The sequence below is a fragment of the Periplaneta americana genome, chromosome 3, assembly GCF_040183065.1.
Source record: "Periplaneta americana isolate PAMFEO1 chromosome 3, P.americana_PAMFEO1_priV1, whole genome shotgun sequence".
Lineage (NCBI taxonomy): Eukaryota > Metazoa > Arthropoda > Insecta > Blattodea > Blattidae > Periplaneta > Periplaneta americana.
The window spans coordinates 3,777,872-3,798,414 of NC_091119.1; the positions used below are offsets into that span (position 1 = coordinate 3,777,872).

At 35.6% G+C, this 20,543-nt stretch overlaps 1 protein-coding gene across 1 annotated transcript in view; it reads right to left on the reverse strand.

Moving 5' to 3' along the window:
- LOC138695761 (uncharacterized) overlaps positions 1-20,543 on the reverse strand; it is a 223,861-nt gene that overhangs the window by 195,062 nt on the left and 8,256 nt on the right. The window contains exons 2-4 of the mRNA XM_069819941.1: positions 9,436-9,552; positions 7,826-8,025; positions 13-266 (exon numbers count right to left, since the gene is read on the reverse strand). Of these exons, the coding sequence (XP_069676042.1) occupies positions 13-266; positions 7,826-8,025; positions 9,436-9,552 (571 nt within the window). The remainder of the gene's footprint in view (positions 1-12; positions 267-7,825; positions 8,026-9,435; positions 9,553-20,543) is intronic.

The window sequence follows — 20,543 nt, forward strand, 5'->3', positions numbered from 1 at the left end:
GTATTAACTAACCCGTCCAGCTGAATCCATGGGACGCGATCGTCCAGGTCGTGGATGAAGCATAAGAGAAGGGAAGAAAGGGGGTGGGGATGTAGATGACTGAGGGGTAGGAAGGGGTTTAGCTGCGATGTGACTTAGAGAGCCACGCTTGTATTCATCGCCGCATACGTAGCACACTTCAGTCACAGAGTTCTTGTCTGGCATGCTCAGATCCAAGATATCGGCTCCTGTCACACTGCTGCCACTACCACTTGCAGGATAGCCACCTGAAAATAATACAACATTAAGTAATTCCGCATATGGACGGTCTAAACAGACTTGCTTCCTTTTCAAAAATAAGCTCGACAAAAAGAGAATAACTTCCTTTCATGCCTCCACATTATCAGTATTTTAAAATCTAATTATTAATTGTCATATCATATTAATATTTTTCAATAACAAATAATACATTTTGAATCTTGCGTACACTACTTTTAACACTTGAATATAAGTAATTGATTAACTAGCGGACTTACTCGTGTTAATTTTGTAAGTCTGTGAGGCTTACAGCTGTTTCGGTGCTTCACAACAACTCCATAAATTTCCTAGACATCACCATAACAAAAACTGACAACAAACACACCTTCAAAATATACAGAATACCAACCACCACCATCACACACATACACAACACATCTAATCACCCCACACAACACAAACATGCTGCATTCAGGACAATGGTACACAGATTACTCAACATACCCATGAGCCAACAACACTACAATGAAGAAGTGAACACAATCAAATACATAGCACAAGAAAATGGTTACAATCCAAACATAATAGACAACATCATAAGGAAGACAAAACAGAAACTTAACAAACACAAAAACACGCAAAACAAAACACAAACACAAGAAATACATCACACTAACATATGAAAACAAAAGCACACATAAGATCGCATCTTCCTTCAGAAAGCAGAAATATAACATAGCATACAGAACAGAAAACACACTACAAAGACATCTCAACACACAAACAACACAAACAAATAAATACAACCACACAGGTGTATACAAACTCACATGTAATAGTTGTGACAAGTTCTACATTGGACAGACAGGCAGATCATTCCAAACACGCTACAAAGAACACATTAAAGCAATAACCAGAGGACACAATACATCTACATACGCCGATCACATAACCAATGCTAACCACACATACAATAACATAAATGCGGACATGGAAATCCTACACATACAACCCAAGAACCAAAAACTCAACACACTAGAACAATACGAAATATACAAACACACTAAAACACACCCCGATCAAATTCTCAACACACAGATCAATTTCAGTACACACACTATTTGACTCCACTTTCCAACACTTTTCAACAACCAAACGCACCCACACAACAGGCACAGAAGTTAGAGATGACGCTGAGATCTAGTAGGCTCTGAGGATGGTGTGATGAAGCACCGAAACAGCTGTAAGCCGCACAGACTTACATAATTAACACGAGTAAATCCGCTAGTTAATCAATTACTAACAAATAATACTTCTCATTCATAATTGTGTTATTAAAAAAATATATACAAATAATAACATTAATAAGTCTGAGCTTTCTACATGGATAACAGAATATATAACACATATTACTTGGCTACAGGATGTATACAGAATAATTCAAAACTTTTGACGACATACACAAGAGTATGAGTAGACTAATTTTTGAAAAGGAACATATGTCCACTGCATTACAGCTGCACTAATCCACTTTGCAGACTTGATAATGATCGTGTAATACTAAAATAATCAAGCATTGTTCCTCTGACTTATTTTTATTATATATTCTTGCAATTTCTTAGGCAGAGGTATGGCACAGTACTGGACTTCAAAACCATGAATTGTCCCATTGCCTATCTAGTGCCATAAAAAAAGCTAATACGGGATTAGAATAAATCCCACGAGAAAGTACAAACAAAAAGAAAGCAACATCATGTATATCCAAGTTACACACTACACACTAGCCAAGATACAGCACTTTACTGTAATCAGAGAAAAAATTTAAAAAATCATTCCAAACTGATTTTTAGTTGGTTATATAATGATGCTGTATCAACTATTTGGTTATTTTTAGCATCAATAGAATTGATGATAGCGAAATGGTATTTGGCAAGATCAAGTCGAAGATTCACTATGTGATTACCTGACATTTTCTTTACTGAGGAAAACCTCGGGAAAAAAACAGGTAATCAGCTCAAGCAGGAATCGAACCAGCACCCAAGCTCCATAATGAAAGCAGCACTTCACTACAATGGGAACATGTCCTGTTACACGTTTTATTGCTTACATATTAGAAGCTTATTTTTTGTGTTTAACATAAGCAGAAGAATAATTCAATAAAAGGAAATTCTCGTAAAAATATTGATTAGCTTCACTAGAAATTACTAGTTATTTTATCACAGACACAACCATATAAAAAATCTTACAATTAATCTACGTTATCTACTTATCTACTGTGTATGTGATAATTTGAAGTTCGTTGATAAAAATTGAAACATCCAAATTTTACAATTGCCTCATGTGAATAGATTTCAGATAAGGTTTCGTAATGTTAATCATCAGAAGTGTGATTAACAATGTCAACTCGCTATTTGGTGGTCTAATGGTTGCTGTGCTTGGCTCTAACCCAAGTATTGCGAATGAAAACTAGCTGCAGTGGCGTAGCATGAAATTTAGGCAGGGGAAGCTAACTCAAGTTGTCTTTCATGCAATATGAGAAAACGTATTACAAAAATACAGTCTTAAAATAAATAGTAGTCAATTTCAAGTCAGCAGTCGAAGATTGGTTGGAACCTCGTAAGTAACACCAATAAGGCATGAACTCAAATGATACGTAATAAAATGATTTCACCGTTTACACATATCTCTTAACAAATAGACACGTATACATATAACATTAGCTCACTCCCTGAAATCACAATATTAGTATCATTACGTAAGTATGCGTCTGTCTTTTGGTTGTGTCCTTCATTGACAGCAAGGGAGTCGGTCATTTGTTTTTAGATCACACTTTTGTTCGTAAGTCAGTCTTGATAATACAATTGTCCTAAAAAATTCAAGTAAATTAGTGTCAGGAACTGTTATTTCGCTCATTATTTATTATATCAGCCACAATGCACACTAACACTTCAACTGAACACAACTGACGAAAAGGGATAACTCGGAAACTACTTATTTTAAATGTTAAAGCTAGCTTCTTGCGAGCCTTGCGACTAGGGTAGTTTAGTTAGAAAGGGATGAAAAATCTGCGGGGTGGATTACACAGAAGAAACCAGACTGCTTGGAAGCTGGTGTGTGCAGGCTTCTTGTTTACTGCTGCATCACAAATCATCCTGAGCTGCCGCATCACAATATTTAACACGTAAATATAAATTCTATTAAAATTAATAAATCATTTCCTCCATAAACTGCAGGTTTATTATGAAATTATTATTAACTAGGGAAGCTAAGCTTTTTAGCTTACAATGACGCTACGCCACTCACTAGCTGAGGACGATATGTTTCTTGAATGAAAAACAACAAAAAAGTACATCTTTTCTAAAATGCAACATAGAGTTCTACGTCACACTAAGTTTACAGCATATAAAAAAACTTTAACATTAAACCAAACAGTACCACAAGCAGCATTATCGAAACAGCCAATGTTCCATGAGTGCAGATGGCTCTGCTATCAGGTATTTAAAAGTAGAAACTTGTGAGCTTCCCTAAATGTTACTCAGATGCCATAGGCACCGTAACTGATTTTTCAGATATGGCAATAACTAGGGGTGTGATTTTTTTGTAAGAATGATAAACGCAAAAACATTCTGAACGTCATTTTCAGCAGTATTCTGCATTTTAGGCACTTATATTTATCATAATTCGGTGACTAAAGTCACGAAATATGTTGGATTGCAAAAAATACGCCAATTGCAGCAAAATAAAACCCCTTTATCACGAAAATTACAAACTATACCACCAAGAAAACGTGATTCAGTGCAGTCCTTGTTTTTATTACACTTTACTCCCTCCCTAGATGTTTTGTTTAAAACTTCCATTCAGAAATGGTTGCATATTGCGGGCTGTTGTGATAGTCAATTTTTATGCCAGTTGGTAGTGTTCATATCTCTCGGTGTGGGTTGCAAGGAGTTGTTGTTGTTTTCTAATGCCAGGCATTTGACAATAAAGTCGTTTGACCTCTTGCACTCCAATATTTTTCAAAGATATTATCATGACTAGCCACTGAAGCACAGATTTTGAGATGTTCCAAATCCATTTCTTGGTTTGAGTTGCACAATGGGCAGTTAGGGGACTGATATATTCTAATTCTATGCAGGTGTTTGGCCAAACAATCATGGCCTGTTGCCAATCTAAATGCAGCTACAGACGATTTTCGTGGTAAATCAGGAATCAACTGTGGATTTTGATGCAGAGAGTTCCATTTTTTTCCTTGGGATTATGTTATCAAATTTTGTTTGTTGAAGTCTAAGTAGTGCAAGGAGTAGTGAAGTGCTTTCCATAACCTCCCCTACTCAATTCTCATTCTCTCCTTCCCATGGTGCAACTCACAGCAGTACAGTATAACTGTTCCATCAAAGATAGAAGAAAACTGACCTGCCATGGCATGCATAAGCATGCTCTAAGTGGCAAAGAGGGGAAGTTGTCTGACAATCCCCCCAGTCAGATACATTGACACACTAACCAATGGCAGGTGTGGGGGTTGCGTGTAAGTGATAAAAATATGGTGCCTACATTAAAATGGTTATATTTTTTACTACAAATATGAAGATATAGTATCATACCATTTCCACAAAAGTTCAAATAATAAAAGATGGAAGTGTCTCAATGTATAATAAAATAAAATTCCTGAGTATCCATGGAAAACTGCAGTAGCATCCTTTCGATTACTCACAAGGCATGGCTGTTGTCAAAACACTTTAACAAAACTGGAATCATTTCTTCACCACTTTGTCAATTGTGCATCTTGAAGAAGAAATGGATCAGAATCATCTTCAGTGAAATAATTTTGGAAAGCAAGACAGTTAATGGCTTTATTACTAAGCATTAGCTGACAACTCTATATTTGATATTGTTGTGTTCCTTGAATTCCCTAATAATCACGTTATAAAACTCATTTGGTTCAAGAATGGCAGCAGTCAGCTGTTTCCCCCTCTACCACCTTAACTTCATTGCCATCTGGATCACATTTTGGCTCCCTCAATGGCCAAGGCAATGAAGGCGACCAGCTTTCTCATGCTTGGAAGCGTCACCCTCAATCTTTGCATCCGAGTAACATCACTACTCACGTAGTGATGCAGCCCAGCTGGGGCAAATAAAAGGCTGGCCACCAGACCGAAAATTCAATGTCGTCCACCCTCTGAAAGCACTTATACTGAGGGTCACATAAGAACAGTTCCCAAACAGCAAATATTGGCGTCTTGTCAGTGTTGCCAACTGTTACCAGATATCACACGATCCTTAGCACTAAATTACTTATTTATTTACCGTACTTTATGTTGGAAGGTTATTCTAAATAATTAAATAATTTGTAACGTATTTTCGTAGGCAAACTATACGAGAAAGGGATCAACATTTCAAGTATTTTGTCTGGCATTACGAAATTCATTGGTTTGACTAAACAATTGACTCACGAAACTTAACCTAAAAATGTATTTTGTTTGACCACATGAAATTATTAGTACTAACTCCGAAAAGTTACCTGACTTATAGTCTTGAATTATAATCACAACACAACACATAAAATAAATATTATGTAGTCTATTAATATTAATACTGGTATTAATTAATTATTAGTATTTCACTAGCTTCCAGAAACAGGCTCAGAAATCTAGTACAATTTTAATTTCATGGAACTCCAGTACCGACAAATATTGTCGATATTTGTCTTAGCTGCCAACATACCAGTTACAAAATCACTACCATTTGTAGTATTTGTCAGTATCGAAACTCGAAACGAAGTTGGCAAAAGAAAATTCACCCTACAAACTAGAAAATCACCACAATCCACTAGCATATGTAGTAATGGGGGAAAAATGGTTAGGTTTCACCCTTAGGGTATGAAGTAAGCTGACCTGGACTATACATCACCTCACAATGTCAGCCTTTATGCAATACCATGCACCCCGTAGCACTCCTGATTTCAACTCCCCACATTCAACCCGGCTTGTTCGCCCCAGTTCTTCCTTCGAACCCCTATGCTGTCGAAAAGCCATGAACTAAATATGTTGATCTCTTGACAACAGAGTTTACCCATTTCCCCACTCCTGGCATCGAAAAGTCGCAAAGCTACAGTACACTAGTTCGATCCCTTGATGCCCATGGAGCTTGTTCAAATCTAGGTTTGTTCGATTCCTTGATTGCGAGAACTTCAAACCCAGGTTCTCCTTGTTCTCCTATCCACATGCAGTACCCTCAAGACAAACTTAATGCTAAACTATTCAGGCATTCCCATTCACACAAATCCTACCTCACTATAGTGTAACTTCTCTCCACAAGTTTCAAAATTACAAATTTATATCAGACAATCATGTTTCCCCTATCCACAGAACCAGTGGAAAACATGTAGCTTTTTGTAAATAAATAAATACAGTTTTCTTCATCACAATCTCACATCACCTCATCTTAAGCTTCGATCTACTTGTCCTCTCTCCACCTCAATGATGACAGAGGGACACAATGTTCTCGTTTTACGACTTGCATACACTGACTGTCACACAAGTCTACTTGCAGGTAATGTAATTTACACACTCACATGTATGGAAGCATGGTACATGAAGTGTTAAGGTACGGTCACACGTCGCTACTTTTGCAGCACTGCAGTACAAAAAACTGCGCAACTCTTGTACTACGACGTGTGAACAACGGTGCAACCCGAAAAGTAGCAGCTGCCGAACCTGCTGCCCGCTACTTTTCCATGCTGCGCTCAGCTTACAAGTAGCGACGTGTGAACAGGGTTCTCGGGGTTGCAGCCACAGCATTTTTGATATCAGTTTTGTTGAAACTTATGCTGCGGTTGCAACCAGTGTTGCCACTCAAATGTGCCAATGATACTTTTATTGTTTGGATATGTTTTAATGTTAAATGTGATGAAAATAAATTATTTGTAACAGTTATTAAATACACAACACAGTCTGAGCATAATTGCTGACGATATAATTCATTTTCTAAATTTTCTGTAGTATAGTTCCAAACAGGAGGGTTGCCAACATTGATTACGTGAATATACTGTTGGTTATCATTTAAGTATATAGGCGTTTTTAAAAGCTTTATAGTAAAAATAATGTCAATTTCTGAATACTAGATACGACAGAAAAGCAAATAATAGATAAGTAAGCTTTCGCATGAGTTTCTTAATAATGCGAACATAACCACAAAATGTATATTGAGAAGTCAACACGGAGATGGAAACCTGCAGCATAACTGCGGCTGCAAAAGTAGCACCTTGTGTGTGAACAGACTCGCAACCTCCAGTTGCAACTTTTGCTGCACTCGGATTGCGCAGCACGAAAAGTAGCGTGCAGCGCGCTACTTCTGGCTTACGTGTGAACACGACACGCAACTTTTGCAGCTGCAGTACAAAAGTTGCGCAGCAAAAGTAGCGACGTGTGACCGTACCTTTACTGAGCAAGATAATGCCGACCCTTCAAAATGTGAGTTCGCCCATGCAGCGTCAATCACATACATCTCTCAGATGTGTTTTTGGGATGTATTTAAATGCTGCTGATGCTGTAAAATGTGTAAAATTTTAAGCAATAGTCTCAGTCTATACCTGTTGACGTGGGTGCTGGGGACTCCCTCGCACCTCCATGACGTAGATCTAGCGCTGCTTCTGAGCCTCGGGAATCTTCAATGCTCATAGCAACAGTAGACGGTGGAGGAGCAGGTGCAGGAGCAGATGTGAGCAGCCGAGGAGACACACCTGGTCGACTGACAGCATCTTCACGTGACAAAGGTCTGGCCACAGGTTCCCTTCAATGCATGACGTAATATTATTCCTGTTACTAGGCCTACTCATAGAATTAAAACCAAAAAAAGAAAAAGAATTTCAGAATAAATCGTATATAACAAAATATAATCTCTCCCAGAATGTAATATTACATATAGATACAACACCTGAGTGTTTAACAAACTCTTCTAATCCAATATCATTCCTGAAAAGAAGTGGGGATTATTTCTACGTGCATGTCCCTTGACTTGTGTTAATTTTGTTGTTTTTCCATTTTTTTTCTCTTGAACCCAGGCCCATATGGAAAAAAGCCGAGACACGTATTATGGATTTGGCATTACTTTCACCCAAAATTTTCCCAACCCGAATCTTCTTGACATCAAAGTGGGATGGTCTCCTTGTAAATGGGAGTGGGTCTTCACACATTTACTACGATCGATAAAATTGGAATTTGTTATTACACACTTGAACTGTGATGGGGCAGGTTTACATGCTTACTACCATTAACAATAATAATAATAATAATAATAATAATAATAATAATAATATTAACAATAATATTAATAATAATAATAATAATGATGATGATGATGATAATAATAATAATAATAATAATAATAATAATAATAATCGTCGTCATGACATGGTAAGCCTAGTGATAATAATTTTGGTATATATTTTATATATTATTTTAATGTACTGAAGTACATATGATATTTCCATGCACATATTCTGCGTAATTATACAATGAAAGAGTAATGGAACGGAGAAAAATTCTCTCCAGCACCGGGATTTGAACCTGGGTTTTCAGCTCTACGTGCTGATGCTTTATCCACTAAGCCACACCGGATACCCAACCCGGTGTCGGACAGAATCGTCTCAGTTTAAGTTCCAATGACGTAGTGCAGAGGGCGGCCATGAGAGGGAACCCAAGAGTTGGAACTTAAACTGAGATGATTCTGTCCGACACCGGGATGGGTATCCGGTATGGCTTAGTGGATAAAGCATCAGCACGTAGAGCTGAAAACCCAGGTTCAAATCCCGGTGCTGGAGAGAATTTTTCTCCGTTCCATTACTCTTTCGTCGAATAATTTTGGTGCTAAGTGTGTTATTATGGGCAATGTCTTGAGAAAGAGAATAATGTAGAGCTTTAGTGTACTTTCATTGAGAAATTACTGGGTTAGTGACGATAAATTTTAAGAACATGACGTTAAAAAATAACAATATTTTCATTCCATTCAATAAAATTAAATACTCAAATTTTCTAAATAGGCTCTGTAATGAGATTTTATGTTCTTATGTTTTAAAATGTTACCCATACAGGTTGGCACCCTCAAAGAAAGTTCATGGAAAGAGCTAATAATACAGTAATGAAAAATTATTTTTGCTATAAAAACTCGCACACTATAATTAAAATAGTTTAGCAGTCTGACCTGTGAGTGTTGTCTGCAGCATTTAAACCGAGAACTTGGGCAGCATATTCGCCCTGAAGAACCATTTCTGCACCTGTGAACGGACCATTGTCACAGCGCTTCAGCCAATAAAGGCGCCTGCAAACAAACATTGAAAATCATTAAGTCTGCATACAGAAGAATTTGCAACAAATATGTATACAAAAACTAGTCCAGATTCTTACTCTCCACCATATGACGCTGCTGTGAAAACAGGCTTCAAAATACAAAATTCTCGCTTATGAATTAACACTGTTACAAGGTATGTTCAGAATCTTTAGCTGATTGGTATTTGATGTAAATGGATAAAATAACATTTCACATACATACATTAATTTATCATCACAAATTCACAAATACTATCAGCAACGTACTTCTTCAATTATTCGACCTTTGTAATGAGTTGTCCATCATATCAGTGAAGTTTTGCAACTCCACATTGAAGTGATTAGTCAGAAATGTTTTCAACAAGGCTAGTCTTCACGACAGGCTACATGTCATCATGAAGCCTACTGTTAACCATCAAATTTACACCATCACTACCCAGATCTCAAAGGTAGTAGTCTTTTTTTACTTGAAGAGATATTCAACTTAACAAAAAATTTAATAGAAAATTTTGAAATTCAGACATTATTTTCTTTCTTCACTCTTTATTACCTCACATGATTTTAGCCAATACTGTACGATGTGCAGAGATCAGAGTTCATGTCACTCTCAACCACACAGCCAAAAAAAAAAAAAAAAAAAAAAAAAAAAAAAAAAAAAAAACACGCAACCCCCCCCCCCCTCCATCCTCTCTATTTTTCTTAAAGTGCTCCTCTGCATATCGAGCCACGAAGCAAAGAAGTATTGTCAACATTTTTCAGAATGTTATCGAGTTTCAAATCTTACTAAATAGTAGTGATAGCCTATTCCTTGAAAGAGAGCAAAGTGATGTGATAACTGTGTTAATATGAGCTATAAAGAAATTATTCACAAGATCTTTTATGAGCTTAGTTGAAAAATAATGTGGGTTTCTAATGATCAAACCACATGTCGTGCAGCATTACATTTCTAATGTTGTCATGGGAACAATGGAAATGTGCAATGACTACTACATCATATTATCGGTCTGTTAAAAGAAGACCAAATGGTCTAACAATTTTGTAGTTGTTTATAAACACTAAAACTGTTTTGTCCCAATGGTACACAACATGACAATGTCTTGCTTTTTGTTACCAACACAGTATGCACGAAGAAGACAAATTATTTTTCCAAGAATGCTTCTATTGCTGAAATGCACGTGGATTGCAGAGAAGTTCGTAGCTTGTTTTATGATATTGAAAGCTTAATCTAGAATATGAAAGTTTTTTTTTTTTTCAAGAATTTAAATATTCTGGGAAGCTGCACAGAGTATTATGCCCACATTTTAAACAAATATGCGAATTGATGGATTGTTTTGTTGAAGAATGAAACAGCTTCAATTTTGCGAAGTGAAAAAAAACTCACATTAACAAAACCTTAGTAAAAATCTTTCATTCGTAGCAGCAAATATGCTACTTTGCCAAAAGTAACCACAAAACTTGAAAAGGTGGTGGGGGAGGAGAAGGGGAAAACATTGACTGCAACTATGAACATAGTTGAAGAAACAATGTCTGAAATATGAGACGAAAAGGCGATATATGTGCACATCATGACAACGCAAGGGGAGAGTTCAACTGTGACCGACATTTAAGTCCTTCCATAATAGTTTCTCTAAATACTCCTCCAGCTCTGTGGACTTGGTAGGAACATTTTCAATCATTTTAGTGTTGAAAATAATCATGCTGACAGAATCTAAATTAAAGTGCAGGAAACTTGAAGAAACTTGTAGTGACGTGCAATCAGTGAGGTAAGGAATGAATTTGTAATGTATATAAATATAACAAATACTACTTTAAAAATAGGCTACAATATTTTATTAGATTCCTTATTTTAAATACCTATTTTAATGTCTATTTCAAGCACAATAACTGTATTTTTCCTGCCTATTTCTCAAGCAAAATAAATATATGGACATCCAGAGTCTAGTCATGGGGATTCTTGGGCATTCGGTCTGCTCAATACAGCCCCACAGAACATAAACAGAGATCTGGCATTAAAACGAAAAGACTATCTTCTGCAGGTAAGTTCAAATTCTGGCATATACTAACACTGACATAACAGACGAACAGAAGTCTTTGCAAATTTGGAAAGGAGCCAAGACATATGCATATATTTACAAATTGACAGGTTTTATAAGTTTCGCAATTGTTTTTAACAAAATTGCTTTTAACTCAGAAAATGACAGTTGTTATAAATATATTTTCATGGATGTTCTGCCACAGATTCTTGGGTTCCAACACTTTTTCCTTAATTTCTGTGAAATTAATCAGAACACAACCCAAGAATCATGTTAAGGTACGAGAAAAATTTGCAATTTTTTTTTTTTCCAATTTTTTTAAACTTTTTTTTCTCTGATTACTTGACACAAAATTAAGAATTTTCACACAAAATAAGTCTCTCAAATATTTTGGGGGGTTAGGGGGTAATTTTTTAAAGTGAAAACTGAAAATTGTTTTAGTTCTTGGCCCAAAGTTTTCATTTTACAACAAAACTTATTTCACTGCCTTCTTCCTAAAAATTCACAGAATAAACTGTGAAAACAATCTTTCTCTATCTTATCCCATTAAGAAAAAAATGTATTTTTTTTTTATTTCAAACATAAAAATTTAAGATGTTGAAGTTTTAAATTAAGTTTCCTAAGCAGTAGGACACTGTTTGTAGTTTGCCAGTTAGCTACATTTTGGTGGAAAAATGATGAAAGTATCCGAATTCTAAATGCCCTTTGTGTTAACATTAGTGTTGTAAACTGCTGTAAAATTGAATCTGGAGAAAAATCATCTACATCCTGAGGGTATGAAAAATTGTAAAACCAAACACACAGCTTTCTGACTATGAAAAATAATGCAGTCAAATCCTATCGCCAAATTTGAATTACTACACGAAAAATATATAAAAGTGACAGAATGTGATGGATTGGCACTTGCAGAACTGCATTTCTGGTTTAAAGAAAGGGTGTTTCCGATCAATAAAAACTTAACTAATTAATTAACTAAACATCATAGAGACACAACTGATATATTTTTTTAAAACTAGAAAGTTCAAACTTTCGGATGACATAAAAATAAAAAAAAAAATAAAATTTTTTTTGAGTGAAATTAAAAATTAAGGGTAGAAGAAAGGAAGGAAAACACTTTCAATAATGAAGTATAACCACAGTCTAGTATATACAGTTGCGAAGCTTAATACGTAGTAAATATGCAAACATTAGATAGTTTCTCACCACTAGGATCGCTAATATCGCCTCACTGCAGGCAATGCAAAATAGTACCGTCACAGTCTATTGTTTCTAGCACCCTCAAAACTCAAGCTTCGTGACTGTATATAGCAGACTGTGGTATAACATTTCGAAAGTCTTCTCATAAGGATTCAAAATGTTGCAGGAATTGAATCTCAAATATATCACTAGTCCCAATTTTCCATGTAGAAAGCAATTCATATTTCATTTCTCTTTGCTTCTCAGAAATGCAATATATTTTTGTGCACACTAAGTTAACAAGATGCATTAGCAGTACAATAGGCCTATCTTCTGACTGAAGTTATGAATATGTGTTTAGAGTGCTATTTTCAAGTAAGTAACTTATGTCACTTTCACATTATTGAAGGTATTTGTATTGCAGGGTTGCCATACATACGACTATAGTCGTATGCATTCGATTATTTTAACTAATTGTACGAGGTACGACCGAACTCTATGTCGTACGCAATTTTGTACGACTATTTCACTGAAGGGAAAAAATTATTTTGGAAGTTAAAATGTTGGTCTATAATTAAAATAAAATTAACGGTTAACTCCTCCCTTTTCTAGACAACTTTTCTTCATTCAGTATGTCACTGATAAATATGAAAGAAACATGCTTTAAAGGGATAAAATAAGCTTTGAAAATGAATATGGTGATTATACTTGACATGCAAGTAACTCAGGTTTCATGTACGGTACGGTCACAGTCTAGTATATACAGTCACGAAGCTCAATACGTATTAAATATGCATACATTAGATAGTTGCTCACCGTTAGGATCGCTAATATCGCCTCATTACAGGCAATGCAAAATATTGCCCGCACAGTCTATTGTTTCTAGCACCCTCAAAACTCAAGCTTCGTGACTGTATATAGTAGACTGTGGTGCGGTTATATCAAACTAATAAGACTTCAGAGATCTGCTAACTACACTGTATGTTCAAAAATTAAAGTATTTTATCAATGAAATAGTACCGCAGTAGGATTAAGAAGTCTAAACACGCCGACATTATAGCGGTGTCAGGTTTGAATCGACTGCAGGCGGATTAATTTGATGTAATCATCAGCTGCCGCATTGATTGATATTAAATATCTACCATCACACCAGCTAAACAGAGTTTCTGCTGGCTTTCAATAAAATAATGTTGTTTCTGACCAAGCGTCATCGTACGTGCTTTACCAGGATGACAGTGTCGATGAAGAAATGGTAATTTGAATGCTAAAGTTATTGTGGACATATATTATTATATATTTATTTGCTTATGAACCATTTTTTTGGGTGTTAAGTGAAATAATATTTGTGCGCATTATCTATAAAAATAGTAAAATTATGAATCTATGACAACTTTATGCTGAAGTACGACTTTTTCATAAGTTGGTACGACAGTTGCATTTCCTTTATCTGCAACCCTGTTGTATTGTCTCAATAATAAATCATAATTGACAGTACTAAATAAAGCACAACTAGATATTTGATGGCAAGCATAGTCCTTATGGTAACTTATAGAGATGTGTGTCACAGATATATAAAAAATTCAATATTTCAGAGCTACATCAGTTCTACAATCAAGGAAATTAACTTCTTGGTAACGGATCCAACTTATGTGTTTACCTTTTCTTCCCTCTCCTGAGGATATACAGCTCTGAAATAATTAATGATTCTGCATTTGTGACACCCAAAAATGTCGCACCACATTAAACACCATGGACATTTTAAATTGCAACTTCACATCTACTTTGTCATCATATAACATTAGTAATAACCTTTGAAGTTTTGTGAAAGTCGTTCATTAAGTGCAGTTTGCTCCTTCCATTCATCTAAAATACATAAAAGATTGAATTCACTTACTTTTATTCTAAAAAAGCTCTAGAAAATTTCTATTTAAGGAATACTGTGTAAAATTTGTAATTTAGTAAATATTATTAATAGCCTAATGTGAATAGGATAATGATGAGCTGTGTTTGTAACATTCAGTGCAACCCAGATCAATAATGCAATCTCAAACTAACTAAACTTAAACCATATAACATTCAGTGCAACCCAGATCAATAATGCAATCTCAAACTAACTAAACCATATAACATTCAGTGCAACCCAGATCAATAATGCAATCTCAAACTAACTAAACTTAAACCATATAACATTCAGTGCAACCCAGATCAATAATGCAATCTCAAACTAACTAAACCATATAACATTCAGTGCAACCCAGATCAATAATGCAATCTCAAACTAACTAAACCATATAACATTCAGTGCAACCCAGATCAATAATGCAATCTCAAACTAACTAAACCATATAACATTCAGTGCAACAACATACACCAGTCATCCCAGATCAATAATGCAATCTCAAACTAACTAAACCATATAACATTCAGTGCAACAACATACACCAGTCATCCCAGATCAATAATGCAATCTCAAACTAACTAAACCATATAACATTCAGTGCAACAACATACACCAGTCATCCCAGATCAATAATGCAATCTCAAACTAACTAAACCATATAACATTCAGTACAGTTGGTTATCAAGTCATAAAATCAATGCAACAATATATACCAGGTAAGCCAGCTCAATAATGTGACCTCAAGCCATACAAAATTCCACGCAGCAAATTACACCAGACAATCCAGATCAACAATATAGGTTCTAAGAGTGGATATTTTGCAGTCAGTTCATGATAGTAAACTCAAGCTGTAATTTAACAGGCTATTCTTTGCTGATGAAATCTAATTGGCAGTATGTGGTTGAGTGAATAGGTACACAAAATATGGAATTTGGAGCTTGAAAACCCCATTTTTGACTCATAAAATTCCAATGTAGTTACAATATAACGACAGAATTTTGATCTACTGTTCATAAAACACAAATTGCAGGGTCATTCTCCTTTTCTGAAATCAAAAATTTTGACTGATACATTTAATGAATGACAAACTTAGAAGCAAATCGGCATGGCTTTTATAGGATTGAGTAATTGCTCATGTGACCTTTCATCTATGACAACTCAGAAATATGTTTTTAGGACATGATAGTGAGCAAAAATTTTCAATCAGCCAGATTACCTTACATCCCCATGGGTGCACTGAAAAGAAGAGAGCTTATTTTTTAAATCCCCAAGCCTCATAATTTAAATACTGCATCCAATGCGAAATTATTCGAATTTTGAAAGTACTTCAACATGTCAACTCAAACTTTATGCAAATAGGTTTGTTTCTGCAGCGATTTTATTATTGTTTGACAACTGTTTGAAAACTGCTCCAACCTCAACTATTGTGCATGATCAGCAATGAATGGTTTGAAATTAATTTCAAACCATCCCTGCACCAACACTCATCTGATGTAAAATAATTTACTAATTTCGTATATTAAAGACATAGATTAAATTTCAGGGTATATTTTAACATCCAAATATAGATAAGCATGGAAACATAAAATATTAATGCAAAAAGTACATGTGTGCAAGTCCAATGAATAAAAGTAAAGCACAAGTATCTTAATGCACATGCGTCAATGTGATTTAAGATTGGGTTGCATGTGATCCGCAAACTTTTCTGACCATCAGGAAATGGTTTGGTGATGGTTTGATATGCTGCAAAAATGCCTGACACAAACAAGTAGTAAAGAGTTTGAAGTTATCGCTGCATGAATAGTACAGTTGGAATCTCCTGGTAGAGGGGCAGAGAAGGCCTGACGGCCTTATCTCTACCAGGTTAAATAAATAAATACTAATACTACTAATACTAAAGTCGATGTGACAGTCCCATGACAGTTGGAAACTGCTGCTGAAACAAACCTAATGTATCACAATACAGAAGATGGCTGCAGTAGTTTATATGGTGAACAAGTATGTATTAATTCGACTTATTAATTAGACGTGCATTTTATTTCGTAAGTTAACATTTGCATCACATGCTAAGTGCTGTGCTATGTTCCTACAAGTTTGGACACAATCCACGCTCAAAAATTATACATGAAGATTGTGTATATGGCAGCATCGATTCAATAGAAAAGGTCCAATGCAAGGCAGCAAAATATGTCAAAATGGGAAGGGACATGGTGAGGAGACAGTAAAAGACTTAGGGTGGGAACTTCTCAAATCAAGGTGACGAAAAACCAGACTCACCGCATTGTTTAAGGCACAAATGGGACACAAAGCATGGACCGATATGGGCTGATCATATTAGGAAGTTTAAATGTAGAAAACAAAGAACGGACGTGGCAAAATTTTCCTTTGTTAACTGCACAATAGTAGACTGGAACAGCTTACCTGCGGCAATCTTTCAGGGTGGTCCTCTTAAAATCAATACACTTAAGGAAAGGTTGAGAAGATTAGATTGAAAATGTAATTGGAGGTGCAGTGTAATTAAGTTGTGTCATGTAACTGAGTTGATATATAATTAATTAAGTTGATATGTAATTAATTAAGATGATATGTAATTTAGTTGATATGTAAATAAATTAGGGTGATATGTAATTAAATAAGATGATATGTAATTAAGTTGGTATGTAATTAATTAAGGTGAATTGTAATTACTTAAATTGGTAATAGATGGGTGAAATAGAAGTACTTATAAGTTAGATTTACTTTTGCTTATCGTAGGCGTTATTATAGAGTAGTTTTTAATTATAGTCCTAGGTTTATTGCATCTGCTATTTATAGATTTACGTTTATTTTATTTTATTTCATTTAGGTTTATTTTATTTTATTTCATATAATTGTAATTATTGTATATTATGTATCACTGCCACCGGGTGTATACCCAATTGTAGTGTTAATAAATACATACATACATACATCTCTAACAAGGATCAATCTTCAGAAGCTGCAGAACTGCACACAGTATATCGAAGATGAGTTCCATGGTAAAAGCGACATATCTTAGGCTAGTGATACAGAATAAGCAATGGTTCAAGACCTCGAGAGGGAAAAAATTTTTCTCATTAAATTTCGGTCAATGTATGGGATAGGTGTCCACCCAATATCGCCATGAATTTGTAGAATTATAATAAGTAGTGAAGCCCAGTTTCAAAAGCCAGCTATGACAGCTGGGGATCATCATGCCAACCAAACATACCCCCATATTGGTTGGATGATCACCTCTGCTGAGGCAGAGGTCAGCAGTCAGCTGCTGGTCTTGCTCCTCTATGGCTGTTGCGCAACAAATTTTTATATATATTTTATGAATAAAAATGATGACACAAAGATCAGAAATATTTGAACTACAATTGCTAAGTGAACTTTATATTGAATTATCTCTCAAATTAGTTACTGGTATTCCAGTCATATCTCTGCTTGAGGTTCTGGCTGATACGTACATCTATTATCAGGCAGTACATCTCACTTGACGATATGAGTCAGAGGAAGAACAATTGTTTGTACACATTTGAAGTCTGATATATGTAGCGAAATGTTATGCTTTATTTAACGACGCTCGCAACTGCAGAGGTTATATCAGCGTCGCCGGATGTGCCGGAATTTTGTCCCGCAGGAGTTCTTTTACATGCCAGTAAATCTACTGACATGAGCCTGTCACATTTAAGCACACTTAAATGCCATCGACCTGGCCCGGGATCGAACCCGCAACCTTGGGCATAGAAGGCCAGCGCTATACCAACTTGCCAACCAGGGCGACGATATATGTAGCTATTCAGCAATATTTACAATGGAGGGGGAAAGAAACTGGCCACTCTATCCCATTATCTCTGGCTTAGTTGCCTCATAAGTAGTTGGTATCACTTGTGAATTTCAAACCTGTCTGCGGACAGTTGACTAAACAATATTCCAATCATTGGGAGAAAAAGAGAAAGCAAAATTCTAGTTAGGACCGAGATTCAAAATGCAAATATTAAACACGTCAACTCAATGTATGAAACCAAAGTAATGAAGCTGCAAAATGATCTCAGGAGTTAGCTATACAGAAGAATACAGGAGATATGAGAGCTCCTTGCAAGATAAAGAAAGATATTATGTCACGAAGGAACTTCTGATCATGGTCAAAGCCCCAACCACAAAAAGAAAAGCATGAATACATTTTATGAACTTAAAATTAGATTTAAAAAGAATAACTTCTCTGCTATAATGAACTCAGAGTCTAAATCCAAACAATAACTGCAGACACAACAAACAAAATACAATTTATGATGATCGAAAGCACTACAAAATGTGACACAGGAAGAAGCTGCAAAGCTGGATACCACTCCAAGGGAATTTCAATAACAACTTGAACAAATGTATAAAATATAGATAGCCTACATCTCAAACTCTTGGAGACTATCAGAAACTTCATGCTGCAAGGAAAAGTACAACCAAAATTCATATAGTTGAAGATGTTATCTTCGAACATGAAGTTTTCAAAATTGATCGGCTTAAGTTGGAGGTTATATGCCAGAGACATGCAGCTGGAAAGAACACTCCATTCCGTACTTCTTGTATTTACAAGCATGCTGTTAACTTTTACAATGGATATAGGCTAGTATGACTTACAGTAAGGGAGAACTTTAAAAATTATATTGATCTGAAGACGTCACAAATGCATTCACTCAATCAAACTGAACACACATTGCCCAAAGTATAGTAAAAGTAACTTATTCCTGATGATAATAAAGTAGCCTACCTCCTAAGGCAATTCACACACAACAAAACAAGTGACAGTTCGCCTGGCCTAACAACGTAATCTAATGGGACATTACACAAATTGTGGTTGATCAATCAATATATTGACTACACCCCAACTCTGGCTACTAGCAACAGGCATCTATAATGAACACCGATCAAAATACCCCTCATTTCTCGTGAAAAACAACAACTGAATAGACTACAGTGGACTTTGTTGTCAGCAAACAGCTGGATACATTAAGAAGATTGATTGATCAACCAATCTTCTTAATGTATCCAGCTGTTTGCTGACAACAAAGTCCACTGTAGTCTATTCAGTTGTTGTTTTTCACGAGAAATGAGGGGTATTTTGATCGGTGTTCATTATAGATGCCTGTTGCTAGTAGCCAGAGTTGGGGTGTAGTCAATATATACTGCAGGGCTGTGTCTTCTGCAACTGGTACTGATGATTTTAATTTACTTCTTTTGTGGTTTATGGATGGACAGTATAGAAGAATGTGTTCCAGATCTTCATCATGATTATTACACCACAGACAAGTAGGATTATCAGAAATGTGAAATCGGTGTAGGTACAATTGAGTGACAATGTGACCTGTTCTGGCTCTTGTTAAAAATGTTTGAACATGTCTGGGCGAGTTTTTGTACATTTCCAGGTCATTTGGTTTCTTTTGTACAGACTGTAAAATTTTTCCTTTGTCAGAGCCAATTGTTGATCCATAGGTTTGTAAAATGAGACTTTACTGAAGCAAAAGCACTGGACAGAGATATCACTTGAAGAGGTCTTGGTTGCAAATATGTTGCCTGTTTTGCAATATTATCGACTTTCTCGTTTCCAGGTATACCACAATGACTAGGTATCCATTGAAATGTTATTTCCTTTTGGAGTTCTTTTAGTTTACTTAGTTGTTTCTGAATTGGAATAATTCTATGTCCATATAGGTTTGGTACATATTTAATTATGGAGTCGGTAAGTATGCAAATAGATTTTTCAGAAATTTGAGTAACACACTGAAGAGCAGCATCAATAGCTAGCAATTCAGTGTCAAAACTGGAGGATGAACATGGTATGAAATAACTTTCTTGATATTTTGGAATATAATATCC